The following is an 18,296-nucleotide window of genomic DNA, read 5'->3' as shown; positions in this document are numbered from 1 at the left end:
CGGACAAGCAAAAGGGAGCAAGGGTGTTTACCAGTGACTCCCAGAGGGCACGAGGCAGTATGCAAGCGTTGGGGCAGGCGATGGTGTCAGTGCGCAGGTGAAGGAAGGAGATTAGAGGAAGTGGTGGTTTAGGGCAGCCTGGCGCCAGTGGCATCTGCTCATAGGGAAATGACAGTTATAATGCATGTTTCACAAGTGAGCGAGGATAATGTAAGGATTGTTGCAAAAAGAGAATTTGGCCTTAGTTGGGATGGCTGCATCTGGGAGACCTGACAAATTAGCCTTTTTACAGCGGCATACCTCTGATCAGCTGGACTAGAAATGGAAGGAGGTATGAAAGGCCAGGGTGTGCATATTCACAAGTAAGGGAGGTTCTCACAGTCGAAGAGCAAATGGGGCATGTTGCAACATCCTTGGCACTGGGGTGGCCTGCAGAAGAGGACGCATGGTCAAGGGGTTGCCACACCAGAGACCAGTGAAGAATGAAAGAGAGAAGTGGGGCAGCATCATACTGTGGGAGGAGAAAGGAGACTTAATTATTATTGAGAAGGACGTTTTGTAATCTTTAGAGGAGTAAGTTAAAGTAAGGGAGTTGAAGGAGGATGCAAGTTGAACATTAGGGAAAATGTCAGGAAGAAGAACCAGCTGAATGGAATGGCAGTGGGAGAGAGAAGTGCTACGAGAGCAATGATGGAACAGATGGCCCTGACAGAAGCTGTATGTGGAGGACGAGCGTGGTTGAAAGTGAAATTTGCTAGAGGGAGAGTAACTATATGAGGGAATTAAGGGCCAGATGTAGGAAGCACTTTGCGAGTCGCAAACGGCAAAATTTGCCGTTTGCGACTCGCAAATGCGTGTTTCCTATGCAGAAATGCATTTTGCGAGTCGTTACCGACTCGCAAAATGCATTTCCGAATCGCAAATAGGAAGGGGTGTTCCCTTCCTATTTGCGATTCGCAATGGTATGCAATTCCATTTGTGACCGCTTATGCGGTCGCAAATGGAGTCGCAGTTACCATCCGCTTGAAGTGGATGGTAACCCATTCGCAAACGGGAAGGGGTCCCCATGGGACCCCTTCCCCTTTGTGAATGGACCCCAAAATATTTTTTCAGGGCAGGGAGTGGTCCAAGGGACCACTCCCTGCCCTGAAAAAAACGAAACAAAAGGTTTCGGATTTTTTGAAATGCAGCTCGTTTTCCCTTAGGGAAAACGGGCTACATTTAAAAAAAAAAAAAAACTGCTTTATTGAAAAGCAGGTCGCTAACATGGAGGCCTGCTGACTACAGCAGGCCTCCATGTTAGCGAGTGCCTATACTCGCTATGGGGCCGCAATTTGCGACCCACCTCATGAATATTCATGAGGTGGGTCATTGCGACCCCATAGCGAGTTGCAGTCGGTGTCTGAGACACCGTACTGCATAGCAATTTGCGAGTTGCAAATTGCGAGTCGGAAGGACTCGCAATTTGCAACTCGCAAATTGCTTCCTTCCTACATCTGGCCCTTAGTTTCTCTGAATACAGGGAGGACATGAGCTTCATACGAAGTGAGAAGAAAGGCAAGCAAGACGTAGTCAGGAGATGCACAGCCACAGATGGCCAAAGAGTAGGGGCCTTAGCACCAAAGATGCTTGCCAGCTAGCAATGATTGAAGGGAAGGGACATTGGTAAATCATGTTGGAAAATGAGAGCGCTTCTGACGGGGGATTGTGCACCAGGCACACTTGTAGAGCACTGGGGCTAAAAAGGGGGAGAGGCGGCTGGGGTAATGGGAAAACGTCAGGAGGTTACTTTAGAGGCAAGGGATTGGAAGAAAAATGGGCAGAAGAGAGTAAAGTCACTCAACGTGGACATAATAAAAGTAATTGGGGTCATTTTTGATGCAGAGACAACTTGGAATGGAGTTTGGGGAAGTTTTATTATAGAGGGAGATAATGGCAACGATAAGAATGACACAGATGTCCACAGATAACAAGAACTGGATTTGGGATTTTTGATTTAAACTAATGTACACTACAAAGGGCACACACAATGGTCTATTCCACTGTTCACCTACATAAATATAAGAAATCCCTACTGGAATTTTAGGGGACATGCTTGCTTTCACTTGAGGAGGAGTTTGGAGCAAGAAAATAGGTGATTTGTAGAAGTAATGAGGTGAATAAGATCATGATTTGTGTCTGCAGCTTATGTCACAAAAAAGTCACCTCCATCAGAACAAATGGCAAGTGGTTTGCCTCTGCGTTTTCTAGGAATAAAGTTTGATGTGTTGGCTATGGAGCACAGGTCTCAGAGAAAGACCTGGACATGAGAGACAATCAGCTTTTGACAGCAGTGGCCAAAGGTAAATCCACAGTTTTCCTTAAGGTGCCTTATCAGTATTGAAAGTATGGAGCTCTTACACAATCTACAGTAGAATCAAAGCTAGAAGCCCAATTAAGATTTTCCTTTTTACTTAAATTATCATCTGGTCAATTACTCGATTAGCAGAGACTGCTACAACCTAGCCTCTTGCACTAAATTGTCCCTATTCCTGAACTCGACAGTGTCGGTGTTATCTCCCTCTGGAACAACTCCTGCCTTTCCACATATGAGAAGCAACGAAAAGCACTATTTGTTGCAACAAGTTGAAAAACTCTGAGACAGCAGACATTTAGGAGCAATCGGATACAGGCCCATTACCTCCGTCATCGCTCACTTTTCCTGTTATAAGGCAGCATCCTTCATATCCCGAACTTTCCCCAGCTATTGTGAGAGGTTTCCTTTTCAGATCATATCACTCCGATGCAACAGCTTGAATGCCCCTAGTACTGAATAGCCCTGTATTGAATATATTCATGGCAGAGACAGCATGTGGGGCATTCGTGAAAGCAACCTGTATTGTTAAATCATAATAAACTGGATTTACTCTGAAATAGATCAGGCCTCTATCAGTTCATTGTTTATTAGGCTCTAGCCCGACTCATTCTCCAGAGTCTAGGCGACCTCAGGACTAGGTGCTCCAGAGCTTCTTCGGTTTGTGTCCTCATTTATGTGCTAACCTTGAACTAACAGAGGAGAGGATTTGACTTAGTATACTGTTATCTGGCAGGGCACCACACTCCGAATTGCTGGATGTAAGCGTCTTCTTAAAGCAACCGCGATCAGTTTCATGAGTCACACTTTCTAGCCGGCAGAAACAGAGACTACAGGGAAATGCTTGATGTAAAGTAATAAAAATAGCACAAGAAGTAAAAAGTCACAAAGGAATAGAAACCTTTTTCTGTGAGACTCCTTTTCACTGGGCCTGTTCTGTTTTTTTAGTAGTTTAGAAGCCTTGGAACACTGCTGTGGAGGTGCAGGGTATGCGGCCGATCTTCAGACAGGTAAACTTTGTCTGCAATTGCCAGATAGAAGCTTGCAGATCTGTATTGCTATTAGGAGCAGACATACATTTTTAAAAGACAAATATTGCTATGTATTGCCAACTATATGGAATATTGAGTTACGATTAAGATAAGGTGTGCTGATGCGTTTCGGCATGTCGCCAGTTCCATGCTCAACTAGGAGAGGGGGGCTGGTGGGTGTTCAGAAGAATACCTTTATCCTACTCTTATGTACTGTCTCTTTTCCATTCTGGACCTTGACAGATTCTCAGGCAATTGCTAATGAGAAAGTAAGAGGAAGGAGCTTTGTGGAGCTTAGAGCCAGTCAAACAGGTCAACAGAACTTGTTGGATGAATAATGAGGATGAATAATGAATCATTTTGAGCAGAAACCTCACGTTTGATATAATACATTTAGCATAGCCCATTGTCAAGTACTGGATGCTGTCTACACAGCCCAAGGAAAGGGTGACTCCTCCCAGTAGTCTCGCGCCACATTGCGCAGCATAATATACAGGAAAGGTGCCAAGTGTCCCCAATAGAGTCACAGATGGAAAGAAACATTGACAAAGGAGTAAACACACTTCTAAGGGAATTGCAATTTTCCCAGCTTAAAGTGAATATAAACTCAAGATTTTATTAAAGACACAGAGGCTTGGACTATGTGCAGTTCCTTTTAATGACTGGCCATAACAAGGATGTTTCCACAGTAACAGAACTTTAAGAACCCACGAAAATGTTTGTGCCTTGGAATGCAGCCTTTTTAATGCTGCTTCCAAGAAAGGGAAGAGAGAAGACACACCTTTCTTAGCTTGTAAAATTCTGTGGTTGCTTTCAATGTTTTTCTCTTATAGTGGCTCCTGCCAATGGGAACGAGAAAAGAACTAGATTACGCCAAGAGAAGATACCACAAGAGAAAAAAGCCAATCTGCTAGGAATAAAAACCTAACCCAAAAACAGTATAGTAGTCCTAGTAGTAAGGGGTGAAGAAAGCATGAAAAATCAGGGAACTAAATGCTTTCTTTGATATATATGCCTCAAATCGGAATTTCGGAAAGAGCTGTTGATATAATTGAGGTCCTTTTCCCCTAAGAGCTCCAGGTATCCATTGATTATGAAGTCCGGGTTTGCCATTCTGTGCTCCACACAGACGTCTAGAGTCTCTCTGCTGCCCTTCACGCTCTGCACAGCTCTTAGAAGTACCCTCTGGGTCACCTTGCGCACGGAAGCTCCAAAATAATATCAAGGATGCACAGAATCTGTCTGAGCACAGCGTCTGGCAATATGGTGATGTAGAGCATGTGAAAATATTCATCCCCTTCTGAACCAAGGTGGTTTGAAGTAAACTTTGGGTACTGATCTCTGCACTGATCCTGCCAGCCTCTCATCTCATCATATATCTCTGAAAGGCAAATGCCAGGAGAATGCCATATCTGCTGCTTTACTGCTGGCGGAGTGCACCCAGACATCACACTAGGGATGAGCTTCGTGCAGATTGTAGCAAAGGGGAATGCATGATATTAGCCACATAGCTATGTTGTCCTTGGGGGCCACTCGGCAGGCGTCTCTGCCTATAAAGTTCATGAATAGTTGATTATTTCAAAACAAGTCCCTAGTTTTATCAAGATAAATGTGTAAAGTGGAATTGACAACAGACTGTTTAATATCTCCTTAGCTGAGGAACCCTGAGATGGAACTCTGACAATACCCTGAGACAATGGTAGGATGAGTCATCAGGACTGCCTTGCCTCTGTGGGATACAGTGAAAGGTTATGAAGCTAAATGACTTATGCACCAAGCATCAAGTATTCAATTTCAGAAGCATTGTGCCACATAATGCCAATGCCTCTAAAATGTATACATCAGCCTGATCAGAAACTGGTTCAGGTCATAGATGCCCCATCCGAGGAAACAAATTCAATCAGCCTATCAGATTCATTTTGGTGGACAAAATAGCTCTGGAAAATAACTATAAAGCCCAGTTCTGGTTGTTCCAATGGCCTGAAGTAACTTGTACTCTGGCAAGTGACACAAAAAAATACATAACACCATCCACTGAGCAGGGGAACTTGGTTGTCATTGTTTGCTAGTGCCTAACAGTAGAATGTATGGCCAAGGCATATTCTCCCAAGTACCGTGTCACATTGTCAGGACCTTTCAATCATCCGGACATTTATTGGTGTTCTTAGGTGATAAGAAGTTTAGGGAAGTTGATGTAGGCACTGCAGGGTGTGATGTTTTTCTTCTTTCTGTGCTCTCACCTTCCGGAATTGGCATGTTTCTTGCAGATGATTTCTTCCTATGAGCATACATAAAAAGGGAAGAGCTCCACTATCTATGTTACATACAGAGGCACCTTCTTGTTTAAAGTGCTGCTGCACTTATCCCAAAGGCCGTACATTATGCATTTGATAATAACCAATCCACGAAGGAGCATCAGAACTTGCAAGCCAACGCAGGAAGCATTTAACATAAAGACTATAGAAGGCAAGTAGAGTGTATCATTGATACGTTGCAATGCTCAGGAATGCTACATCTTCATCATGATGAACATTTTAGCAGCTATTGACACAGAAAAGTCAGTAAATGAATCTGCTTGGTCACTCTCTGACTGTAAAAAAGACTGGCTACACGAAGAGCTTGGGTTGACTCCCTGGTGCAAGCCATCAGAATCGCTGAAGCAACATGAGACTTGATCCACTGACCTACACACAAGAAGGGAGACTTGCTTAATCCCTCAAATCAACAAGTATACAACACAATGCCATGTAAAGGAGACTGGCTTTATTCTGTGGTGGAATATCCACACATAGATAAGAAGTTAGGCACAACATAATGGTTTAATATTGTTTATACAGTGCTTTGTAAGTGGAAAGCCCTTGAGTACTGGATGCTTAACATTCTTTATCTGATGGATCCATCTTAAACAATTTGTCCCATGGAAGGTGTGGCCAGGTACATTCACCTTCCTCTGCGTTGCTCACACCACTTGAGAGTAACTTGGGGGACAAAACATTCAGTGGCTCTAAAGACATGGCTTGAAATTAGAGCTTTGTGGCAAATGCTACTGGGAAAGTGCAATGTGATAGAGGCATAAAACAGCAGAAGAGGCAAAATGATAAAACTGAAGAGAAAAGTAGCTGAAGAGAGGTTCCAATAAGTTATTTATGACCAATGGCCAGAAAGACATCTTCTAAAAAACTGCCATTCACAGGTGCAAGACCCGGGCATTCAGAAATTTTCTAGTGATGCTCATTGGGATAAAAAGGCCCCTGAAGTTCAGCGTCCCGTGGTCATCTGAAGGAGGAGATTATGTGTAGAGAAAATAAGGGCCCTTGCATTGATATTCATCGTTAGCACAACACCAAGGTATGATTGTTTGTTCTTTTCCAGTGTTAGGCCACCTTACTTCAAACGCGCTATTCAGAGCAACTGTACTCATAAAAACACATTTGCTCATTTATTACTACCATGCAGATGTCAAATTCGACTTAATTAAAACTCTACAGCTGAAATTGCATCAGAAAAAAAAAATGTTTACTAACTCACGGATTACATGTAACAATTACATTACACTGGGGACCAACTCTCCTAATACCCAAGACAAGTCTTCAGTGGGGCTTAGCCTTGATGAAGAAATTAAACACATTGCTTTTTGCTTGGTATCTTTTTATACATAGGAAAGATGCCATGACATAAACCATGCAGGCAGATGTGAGAGACCCTATAACCATTAGTCGGTTGGGGGTGGGGGTCTCATGACTCACTCAGGCCTTTGCCTCTTATAATTCATGGCTGGCCCCTGCTCACACTCAATAATAAAAATGAGTAGCATATTAAACTCTGCACATTTGCAGATATCTATCTATCTATCTATCTATCTATCTATCTATCTATCTATCTATCTATCTATCTATCTATCTATCTATCTCAAATGTTATTGAAAATAAGTTTAATTAAATGCTTTGAACTAAAAATCTTGGTATAAGCAAATTGCTTTTATTGCTGCTAATAAAAATGCTAGCATCAATGGTAAAAAATAAGGACATAAATTGATGCTTTATTTTTCATAACAAATGAAATCAATAGGCCTGTCAAGTCTTCTCATAACTGAAACTGGCTTACCCATATTACAAGTGGCAAAAGTAGCGTGCGTTTTGAAAACAAGTCTGAATATCGCTTCTCTCCTCTGACCTAAGTCAACAGAAACCCCTAAGCAAAACTTGGAATCTGATTGTGAATGTCAAAACATACTACGTGACCAATGAATGAAATGGGCAAAAGGGACAATCCATTCTACTGTCCAAAATGTAACTCCCGCCCACCACTCCAGGACAGTACTAGTTGGAAATGGCTCTGCTCAGCATAGAGGGGCTATCTCAGGCCTCTTTTAAGAGATATGGGCTTCTGGCACCCCGCTTCCAAATATGCGATGCCCAGACCTATAGTGAGCTCAGGGACAGCCGTTTAATGCCCTTTGTTCCCATGAATAAGCTTTGATAAAACCAATAAAAAACGCATAGTCGTCTTGCCAGTTTCCATTTAGGATTCGCTGGATTCATAACAGCAAACTAGTTGTCAGAGTCAGTCAGTTCTCGAGGGAGGGAATGGATTAGCATTTATGTCCAAGATAGATAGGTGGAACCGCGCTGTGTGCTCTGATAATGGATGGGTAGCAGTTATCACTGGGATGACCGGGCAGTAATCTTCGACTCTTCATGTTACAAGAAAACAAATGAAAATTACGCAAGATTTAACTGTAAGAGATGGCAGATCTAATGGCTTTTAAGTTTAAAACTCAGTGTGGCCCATCACACATCTTAAACTAAAGGCAGTTAAAAGATCTGTTGCGATTTGTCCTTGACGGAAACGTTCTTACCATAGCCTTGTACTGCTGAACATGACTGTGCCAGAATCTTTGAATAATATGTCAGAGATGAAGGTCAGAGAAGCTGGGTGAAGACTGAAAAACATACATCTCACCTTGTGTTATAAATACACCTGCTTAGTAGAGAGATCCTGATTTAATAAAATAAAAGCAAATTAAATATGTGATCAAAAGATGTCTTATTTGTTACTTTGATAATATGACTTTCCCTAGGTCTGAAGTTATCATTCCAAATCTCAACAAGGCCCAGCTCAGTCTTACAGTCTTCTAAGGTTAGTAAATTGCATACCATTCATTTGGCTAATAGTAATACTTGTTATATACATCCCTTACAAATAGCAGGAGTATGCACTGTATGGAAAAAAATATAATTAAAAAAAGTTAACAAGCATCCTTCGTTTAACAAACTTGCCATGGTATTTTAACCTGCAGAAGTAAGATAAATGGGCAGGGAGTGACTGGCAGCGAATTAAATAGACATGAGGTGCATTCCAGACTACACAGCCTTGGTATTTGGTGCACTGACATGAAATAGCGCCAGCTGCCGGCTTTTTAGCAGAAATTCGGGCACCAGTACTCTTTCTTTTACAAATAAAGCATTGCAGACGCTAGACGTGCTGAGAAACTTGGGCGTAGTCTGTAGATTCGGCTCTTTCAGGACGTAAAATGGTTCTGGGTTGAAGCTTTGCTTTTTCCGGATCCAGGTTGATGTAATCTGGGAATTTCTTTTTTTTGTGCATGCCGTCTGCACCTTGACCTTTGCCTGGAAAGACTAGGCTGGTGTAAGTGACGTCTGGTTTTGTCTTCGGTTTCTGAAGGAAAGAAGAAAACCAAATTGATTTAAACCTTTCAGACCACAGGTGATTGCTGTGTATGCTGTAGGTCAGTGGCAATACAACATCATGTCTGTTACATATGTTATTTGAACAGTTGCCAGTGGAACACTTCCAATTTGACTAGCGCCTTGATGGTGATGCGCAAACTCAAGTGATTGCTATTTACTTTTATTTGTGCGTTCATGATGATGCAAACATCTAAGTAGAAGTGATGGGCGCATTAACGGAGATCTGCACACCCAAATGATTATTAGTTAATTTACTTGCCATGTTCACGGTGATACGCACACCTAAGTAAGAATGAAACAGTGACCACATTTGTATTATATTCTAAATTGTTCTTTAACTTCCTACTAGCTGCATATACCCTATTACAATTAGTGGAAAGTTTTGCTATTATATATATAATTAAGCATTATTGACTTGAGCATTGTGCCACCCTCTGTGTTTTGGCCAGCACCTGGGGAGCCTCCCATGGATCGGGAAACTTGAGAAACAATGTTTCTTGCTTATATAGAAGTTTTGGAAGGTGATAATTGTGAACCTGAAACTTGGCTGTGGTGCGCGCGGTAGGGTTGGAATAAAAATTAAATTAATATTTAAAAAAATAAACACTTATCTCCATCGCCGCCGCCACACCCCTCCATCTGCTTCTCTGCTGCAGGCGTAGTCTTCCAGCCTGCCCTGCGGCCAATCCTGATGCTGCTCAGAGCAGTGGTAAAATTGGCTGGGAGCCTGTGCATGCTCTCTCCAGCCCAGCAACTAGGTTGCTGGGCTGGAGGGAGCCTACTGCACATGTGTGTTTGGCTGGCCTGAGATGGCTGGCCAAACATACATGCACACTGAGGAGGAGTGCACACTGCTCGTCCCCCTGTGGCCCGCCCATTTACAACACAGCTTATCGTCGTTTTCTTGTAAAGGTTTTGCAGCTGCCGCTGCTGGTGAAGGTGCAACGCTCCTCTGCCCTAACGGAGGAGCCACCCCTGCCTGAAACAAATTTGTCTCTATTAAAGCACTGTGTAGTTGGTTTTGGGTTGAAGGAGTACACACATCTATTGGTCTTACTTAGTGTTGGTGACTTGAATGTTTATCAATATGCTTCAAAACAAATGTTCTTAAGGCATGGGAAAAAACAAATGTGGTCATGATGAGATTTTGATTTTATTCCAGGAAACAAAATGCGAATTAACGTTTATGAGAACATGTTTCAAAGTTACTGTCACTTGTTTCAACCTGTGATTTTGAGAACATTAATTATGAGCAGGTGTTTAGAGATCAGATCCTGATGAAAACCGATAGTAAGAAAGTCTAGGAGAGGTTATGGGCTAGTGCTGATCTGTCACTTAATGTGCACATTGAGATTGCCAAAGCAATACAGCATTCATAAAACACTGTACAAGAGATAAGGGGCTCATCCAGTGGTGAAATTCATGTTGTTACGAAACCTAATGAAAAATAAAAAAAAAACAATATTAAAAAGGTACAGGGCAGGAAACCATCAATAGCATCCTGTAGATGAGGGAATCCATTGTATTTAGGTAATTTTAAAGTTTGCTAAGCCATAGTTAACGTATGCTCTACATGCAATAAAAAGGCATTTCAGTAGTGTGTGTGTAGATCCAGTGTATGGAAAAAAAAGGTGTAAATCTATGTGAGGACCAGACGAAATTGAGGAAGTGAAGCAAGATCCAAATAGTGTGGTGAATGTAAGTGGAGGATCAGACAAAAGAGTTTCAGTCCTACAATGTTGATATTGATGGTAAACAAATGTATGTTCTATTTGATTCCTGTTCTTGGTAAACTATTATTGAGCAAGAAGTGATGGATGAATTATGGCCTAATAAATGTTTTCTGCTAAATGATGTTGCCCTGGGGGATATACAGGACATGAAATTCATTTGGCAGGATATTTTTGCGGAAGGGTGGATTTTTTGGGGTCATGGTACTAGAGGAAAAGGGTATATAGCATGAAAGGGGCACTCATTATTGGGATGGCCTCATCAACTTGAAGTGGGCATTAGACTTTATCCTAAATTGAATTCAGTTGTCGATATAGTTGATGAATGGAAGGGCAGTAAACATGCGTGAATGAGTTTACGTTGCAATTAGAAAAAATATAATGGGGTTGTCAGTGAAAATGTAGATGAATATAAATGTTTTAGACATTGTACAGTATTGAAGAGTGATGTGATACCTGTAAGACATAAGGTCAGAAATGTACCATTTGCTTTTAGGGAAAAACTTAAAATGATACTAAAGGATTTATGTGAAAAAGGTATAATTGAGCCTGTCGAATCATGACCTTCAATGTCCCCCATTGTTGTGTCAATGAAAGCATCTGGGGAATTGCAGCTTTGCATTGACTTATGCAATCATACCGCTTGGGTGGACGTCCATCTCTTGCCAAATATACATGAATTGATTTCAACCCTAGTGGGTACCAATGCTTTTAATCCCCTAGATTTAGCAAGTTCATTCCACCAGATCAAGCTTGAAGATTAATCAAAAATGCTAACATCATTCATTACACCAGAAGGATTATTCCATTATTTTAGGTTGCCTTTTGGTCTAGCCAGCTCTGTCTCTGTTTTCCAGCATTTAATGAAAAAATGCTGGAGGGAATACCTAGGGCAATTGCCTTCAATATGATATTTTAGTATATGGGTGCAACATTGAAGAACATGATAAAATCCTGGATAGAGTCCTGCAGGCATTTTCAGATAAAGGACTAACCTTGAAAATGAACAAATGTATATTTTTAAAACATGAAGTAGAGTATTTGGGACCTCTCACAAGTGGGTCAGTTATCAAGCCGAAGTGTAGTAATGTGAAAGATATTTTGAAAATGCCTATACCGCACACCAAAGAGCAGCTGATCACTTTTTTAAAGATTAACTGTGTTTTATGAGAAGTTCATCCAAAACTACGCTGAGAAGGTCGAACCGTTAGGGAATTGTTAAAGAAGAATGCAATATTTGAGTTGAATGAAGCAAGGACAGGTGCGTTCAGTGAGTTGAAAGAATTAATAAGCAATGCACCGTGTCTAAAACCATGTGTTGTGGGAAACTAATGTATAATAGCTGTGGATGCAAGGAATTGTGGTCTAAGAGCAGTCCTCATGCAGAGAGAAAAGGGAGGAAAATAACTGCTAGATTGGTCAGATTGGTGCCAAGATTACAAGTGTTTCACTAAAGAACTGAATATGTTCCAGGGGACAAAATATTCATGCAGATTGCCTGTCAAGATTACCATTGTCAGTTGAGAATCCGGTTGATAAATTGGATGACGAACACAAGGTAGTATTTACAGTTGGTGATGTGAATTTAACAGTTATAGACAATACTGTCATTCTTGAATCTGAATGGGGTGATGACATGAGGAAAAACTCAAATGTGAAGTTACTCACTGAATTTTTGGTAAATAAATGGCCTGAGGAACGTAAGGTTCCAGGAGAGTTGAAAGGGTTCTTCAAGGTACATGAGGAGTTAGGTGTAGAAAATTTAATAATTATGAAAGGTGATACCTTCATTCCTCCTTTTGGTCTCAGGAAGAAATTCATTGATTGTGCACATGAAGATCATTTGGGAATATCTAATACGAGGAGGCTTATCAAAGATAACATTTGGTGGCCTGAAACTGGTGTAATGGTTGGTCAACAGGTAAGATCGTGCAGTGAATGTACATTTAGTGATGTCCTCATTACTGATTTGTGCCCAATTGAATTTCCTGCAGGACCTTGGATGAAATTGGGCATAGACATCATTGCAGTTTTACCTAAGCACAAGGCATTTAGGAGAGTTCTCATAGATTACTTCTCAAAGTGGGCAGAAGTAAGAATGGTTAAGGAGGTTACATCGGAGGTTATTGAAGTCAGGTGTCAGAATGGTTAAGGAGGTTACATCAGAGGTTATTGTAGAATTCTTGGATGAATTGTTTTTCAGAGAGAAAATACCACAAGAAATTGTTTCAGACAATGGCCTGCAATTTACCAGCAACTATACTCACAATTGTTTGTCTAGATGTGGTATCATTCATAGGAGGATCTCTGTATCACATCCAGAATCCAGTGGCCAAGTGGAGAGATTTAACAGAGTACTAAAAGAGGGTATTCAATTATCTGTTAAGGAAGGGTTAAGTTGGAGGACGGCATTGCAAGCAATACTCTTTGACTATAGATCCACTTCCAATTCTGTGACTGACATTAGCCCATTTGAATTGTTGAGAGGGTGTATACCAAGAACTTGTTTTGTACCATGGTGGTTGAAGAACAAGATGAGCCGTGATATTGAAGTAGATTTAAAAACAATAAGGAGGGTGGTAGAGGACTATAAGCACAAAATGAAAGTTGAGATGGATATGAGTAAAGGCATTTGCAGTAAAGTGAATGTCAAAGTGGGTGAATATGTTTATCTCCAGAAAAACACACCAGTAAGCATGCAATCAGTGTGCTGGTCAAATCTAGTGAAAGTTGTGGAAGTGTTTAGGGATACTGTGCATGTAGTAGTGGAATGGTGTGGAACCTCAATCATGTTTCCCTATTTAAGGGAAAATAGAGGAAGAAGGGGGGCAAGTGAAAGATGAAGCGGGAAGTAGAGATAGTGATAATAATGTTTTTTTTATGTACCAATTTAGTGATTACATGCCAGAACTATTTTTCATTGTGAGTTTTATTGTTTTAATTTTTGGGGGGAAGTTGTGATACATATGTTGTTGTTCGAACTGTTGGGAGTTGTATATATAACACATTACATGTTGCTATTTGAACTCCTGGGGGTTTGATTATTATCAAATGAATTATGTGCGTATGAGCAAGAGAATGTCCTGAGGGCATAAATAGAGGCGAAATAACTTTAACGGCATTCATGAAATGGGCGTGGTACTTGTAGTATTTTAACTGAGGACTAAACAATTGGAGCATCTACATTGTGGACTCGTTCTTGCTATGTGATCCTTTACCCTCTTAACAATGTCTCTAAAGCTACATGGCACAAAAGTAGAACTTTACAGCCCTGACAGCACAATGAATACAGATCTAAGGTGCAGCATTGTCTGTTGCTGTGAAATATTGTCCAGGCCAAAGCACAAATATTTTGCTGCATGAATTTACGTACTGAGGTGCTATTTAGCACCCTATTACACGTTGTTACTGGATGCTATTTTGTAGAAGACTGTCTCAAAAATAGAACACTTTTACTAGTGTAAAGTGGTGCTAAATAACACTGTTGTGCATATTAGCACGAGCCAGGCATTTTGAGGAAACTACCTCTAGCTATACCAACTTGCAAAACTCTTTACCATAATGCTGCTATAACTTCATCCTAATACACCACCAGCAGCATATAATTAGTAGCACAGCTGCACAGATTTTAAACACAATACACCCTCAAGGACATAGTCTTGCAGCATGGTGTAGTACAGTATAACGTGCAAAGACTTCATCTGCGTAGAATGGCGCATCGCACAAAGCAGAAGAAATCTAGCAAACGTTTGAAGAACAGATATGGTCTGCAGGTCTTCAGTGTACACAGAGCACAGAGCTCTGTCTCACCTGTGAAAACACTGGATGCTTCATAGTATAGTCTAATTAAAGGCCAGCAGCTGATTCACGCAATAGACCTACTAATCTCTGAGCAGTTACACAACACAACATGGTACATTTGCAGGCCCATATTAAAACTGTATAACATAACCTAGGATTTATTACTCTGCCATTACAACCATCTCACATGTCTAAAACACCTGTACACTCTCTTGTTGGTATTATGCAGTCAGGTCCTTCAAGTGTTTCCAAATCCACTATGCATAAACAACCTTTATCTGTGACCATGAACAACACTCTACAGTCTTTCAGCTAGGCTTGCGCTATAAAAAAATCATGTTCATAAATCCATACACACACTGAATCTACAGAATCTTGGACTATGTGTAGGACAAAGCCCATCAGTAGACCACTGTCCATGTTCATAACACAATAGGACACATATTCTGACCCACAAAAAATGTTTGTCATAGGAAAAATATGTGGGATAGTTGTATATATCATAGGACAACTACAAGACTTGACATAATATGCAGTCTATATTGTATCTGCACGATAAAGCATATGTTCCTTAAAGCCCTGTAAACTATTGTCAATTCTGCAGACCTTTGGCACAACTGCACAGCAAAAGACATCTATTTATTGATCCTAAAATAATTGATATCTTTATTGGCTATATTTACAGGACTTTTATTGATAGTACTATTCACCCAAACCTTTACACATGGCAATGCCACTTTAAAGCACTAGCCAACTCATCACTTGGCATGCAAGCCTCTGTCCCTAATAATTTGAAATCGTGATTTGCACGTTTCTGATAGATCTCTGCTGTTAGCTTATTGAACCACTGAACAAGATGGACATAAGATGTCCTAAATGTTCTAGAATTTGTTTGAGACTGGTGTGAAAAGATCCCAACAGATATCAGACATCCTATACCATCTTACTGTGGGGTCAATCAACTTTTAGTCATGTGTTAGAAATGGGGTTTTTGGTTGGCAGTCAGGTTGCCCTCTGTCCAAGCAAGAACCCTCACTCTAGCCAGGGTAAGTCACACACAATCCAAAATTAGCCTGTGCGCACCCTCTGGTAGCCTGGCACGAGCAGTCAGGCTTAACTTAGAAGGCAATGTGTAAAGTATTTGTGCAATAAATCATACAATATCACCATATAGCACCACAAAAATACACCACACAGTGTTTAGAAAAATATATAATATTTATCAGAATAATTGCAGGTCAAAACGAATAAAGTTGCAATGTAAATTTGTAGAGATATCACTGAAAAGTGATATAAAGGGGCTCATTCTGAGCCCGGCGGGCGGCGGGAGCCGCCCGCCTGGAGGGAGCCGCCAAATGACCGCACCGCGGTCAAAAGACCGCGGCGGCCATTCAGACATTTCCTCTGGGCCGGCGGGCGCTCTCCAAAAGAGCGCCCGCCGGCCCAGAGGAAATGCCCCTGCAACGAGGACGCCGGCTCAGAATTGAGCCGGCGTAGTTGCAGGGGTGCGACGGGTGCAGTTTGCACCTGTCGCGTATTTCAGTGTCTGCATTGCAGACACTGAAATACACAGTGGGGCCCTCTTACGGGGGCCCCTGCAGTGCCCATGCCATTGGCATGGGCACTGCAGGGGCCCCCAGGGGCCCCGCGGCACCCCCTACCGCCATCCTGTTCCTGGCGGGAGACCCGCCAGGAACAGGATGGCGGTAGGGGGTGTCAGAATCCCCATGGCTGCGGAGCGCGCTCCGCAGCCATGGAGGATTCCCCCGAGCAGCGGGAAGTCGGCGGGAGACCGCCGACTTTCCGCTTCTGACCGCGGCTGAACCGCCGCGGTCAGAATGCTCGTGGGAGCACCGCCAGCCTGTTGGCGGTGCTCCCGTGGTCGGTGGCCCTGGCGGCCACCGGCCGCCAGGGTCAGAATGACCCCCAAAGTGTCTTAAGTCTTTAAAAAGCAAACAAAGTCTCTTTCAAGCACAAAGTACCTGGTTTGGAGTGGAAAATCTTCTCAGAGGGCCACAGAAGAAGAGATACGTTGAAAAATGGTGTGTGCGTCAATTTCTCCCCAGCACACACGGACTTGCGTCGTTATTTTTCACGCGGGCAAATCGTGTGTCGTTTTCCGGCACGCGGACAGTCTCTTTCTGTGGATCGCGGGGATTACCAGATGTCCCGGGTCTGTGCGTGGATTTTCCTGCTTGTTTTCCGGCTGCGCGTCGAAGATTCGATCTCACGGCAGGCGTCGTGTCGATTTCTCCTCTGGAAGTCGGGCGGGGTTGTCCTTGCGAGACCGTGCGTCAAATTTCCGGTCGTCCCGAAGGCGTTGCATCGATCAGCGTCGGTGTGCGGCGTTTTTCTCGCCGCGGAACAAGCTGTGCGTCGAAAATTTCAGCACACGGAGCGTCCAAGTGAAAAAGAGAAGTCTTTTTGGTCCTGAGACTTCAGGGAACAGGAGGCAAGCTCTATCCAAGCCCTTGGAGAGCGCTTTCACAGCCAGACAAGAGTTCAGCAAGGTAGCAGGCCAACAGCAAGGCAGCAGTCCTTTGTAGAAAGCAGACAGGTGAGTCCTTTGAGCAGCCAGGCAGTTCTTCTTGGCAGGATGTAGTTTCTGGTTCAGGTTTCTTCTCCAGTAAGTGTCTGATGAGGTAGGGCAGAGGCCCTGTTTTATACCCAAATGTGCCTTTGAAGTGGGGGAGACTTCAAAGAGTGGCTAAGAAGTGCACCAGGTCCCCTTTCAGTTCAATCCTGTCTGCCAGGGTCCCAGTAGGGGGTGTGGCAGTCCTTTGTGTGAGAGCAGGCCCTCCACCCTCCCAGCCCAGGAAGACCCATTCAAAATGCAGATGTATGCAAGTGAGGCTGAGTACCCTGTGTTTGGGGTGTGTCTGAGTGAATGCACAAGGAGCTGTCAACTAAGCCCAGCCAGACGTGGATTGTAAGGCACAGAAAGATTTAAGTGCAAAGAAATGCTCACTTTCTAAAAGTGGCATTTCTAGAACAGTAATATTAAATCCAACTTCACCAGTCAGCAGGATTTTGTATTACCATTCTGGCCATACTAAATATGACCTTCCTACTCCTTTCAGATCAGCAGCTACCACTTCAATACTGTATGAGGGCAGCCCCAATGTTAGCCTATGAAGGGAGCAGGCCTCACAGTAGTGCAAAAACAAATTTAGGAGTTTTACACTACCAGGACATGTAAACTACACAGGTACATGTCCTGCCTTTCACCCACACAGCACCCTGCTCTAGGGGTTACCTAGGACACACATTAGAGGTAACATATATGTGGAGAAAGGGGAGGTTTAGGCTTGGCAAGTAATTTTAAATGCCAAGTCGAGGTGACAGTGAAACTGCACACACAGGCCTGGCAATGGCAGGCCTGAGACAAGGAAAAGGGGCTACTTAAGTGGGTGGCACAACCAGTGCTGCAGGCCCACTAGTAGCATTTGATCTACAGGCCCTAGGCACATAGAGTGCACATTACTAGGGACTTATAAGTAAATTAAATAGTCCAATCAGGTATGAATCAAGGTTACCATGTTTTAAGGGAGAGAGCATATGCACTTTAGCACTGGTTAGCAGTGGTAAAGTGCGCAGAGTCTAAAAGCCAGCAAAAACAGTGTCCAAAAAGGGGAGGGAGGCAGGCAAAAAGTTAGGGGTGACCAGCCTA

At 42.6% G+C, this 18,296-nt stretch overlaps 1 protein-coding gene across 1 annotated transcript in view; it reads right to left on the bottom strand.

The window, feature by feature from the left end:
• Positions 1–6,125: 6,125 nt before the first annotated feature.
• RHEX (regulator of hemoglobinization and erythroid cell expansion) overlaps positions 6,126–18,296 on the bottom strand; it is an 89,691-nt gene continuing 77,520 nt past the window's right edge. The window contains exon 6 of the mRNA XM_069238576.1: positions 6,126–9,063. Coding sequence (XP_069094677.1) covers positions 8,860–9,063 — 204 coding nt within the window. The 3' untranslated portion in view covers positions 6,126–8,859. The remainder of the gene's footprint in view (positions 9,064–18,296) is intronic.

This window comes from Pleurodeles waltl, chromosome 6 (genome assembly GCF_031143425.1).
Source record: "Pleurodeles waltl isolate 20211129_DDA chromosome 6, aPleWal1.hap1.20221129, whole genome shotgun sequence".
Classification (NCBI taxonomy): Eukaryota; Metazoa; Chordata; class Amphibia; order Caudata; family Salamandridae; genus Pleurodeles; species Pleurodeles waltl.
This window is presented reverse-complemented; position numbering and strand designations above follow the sequence as displayed.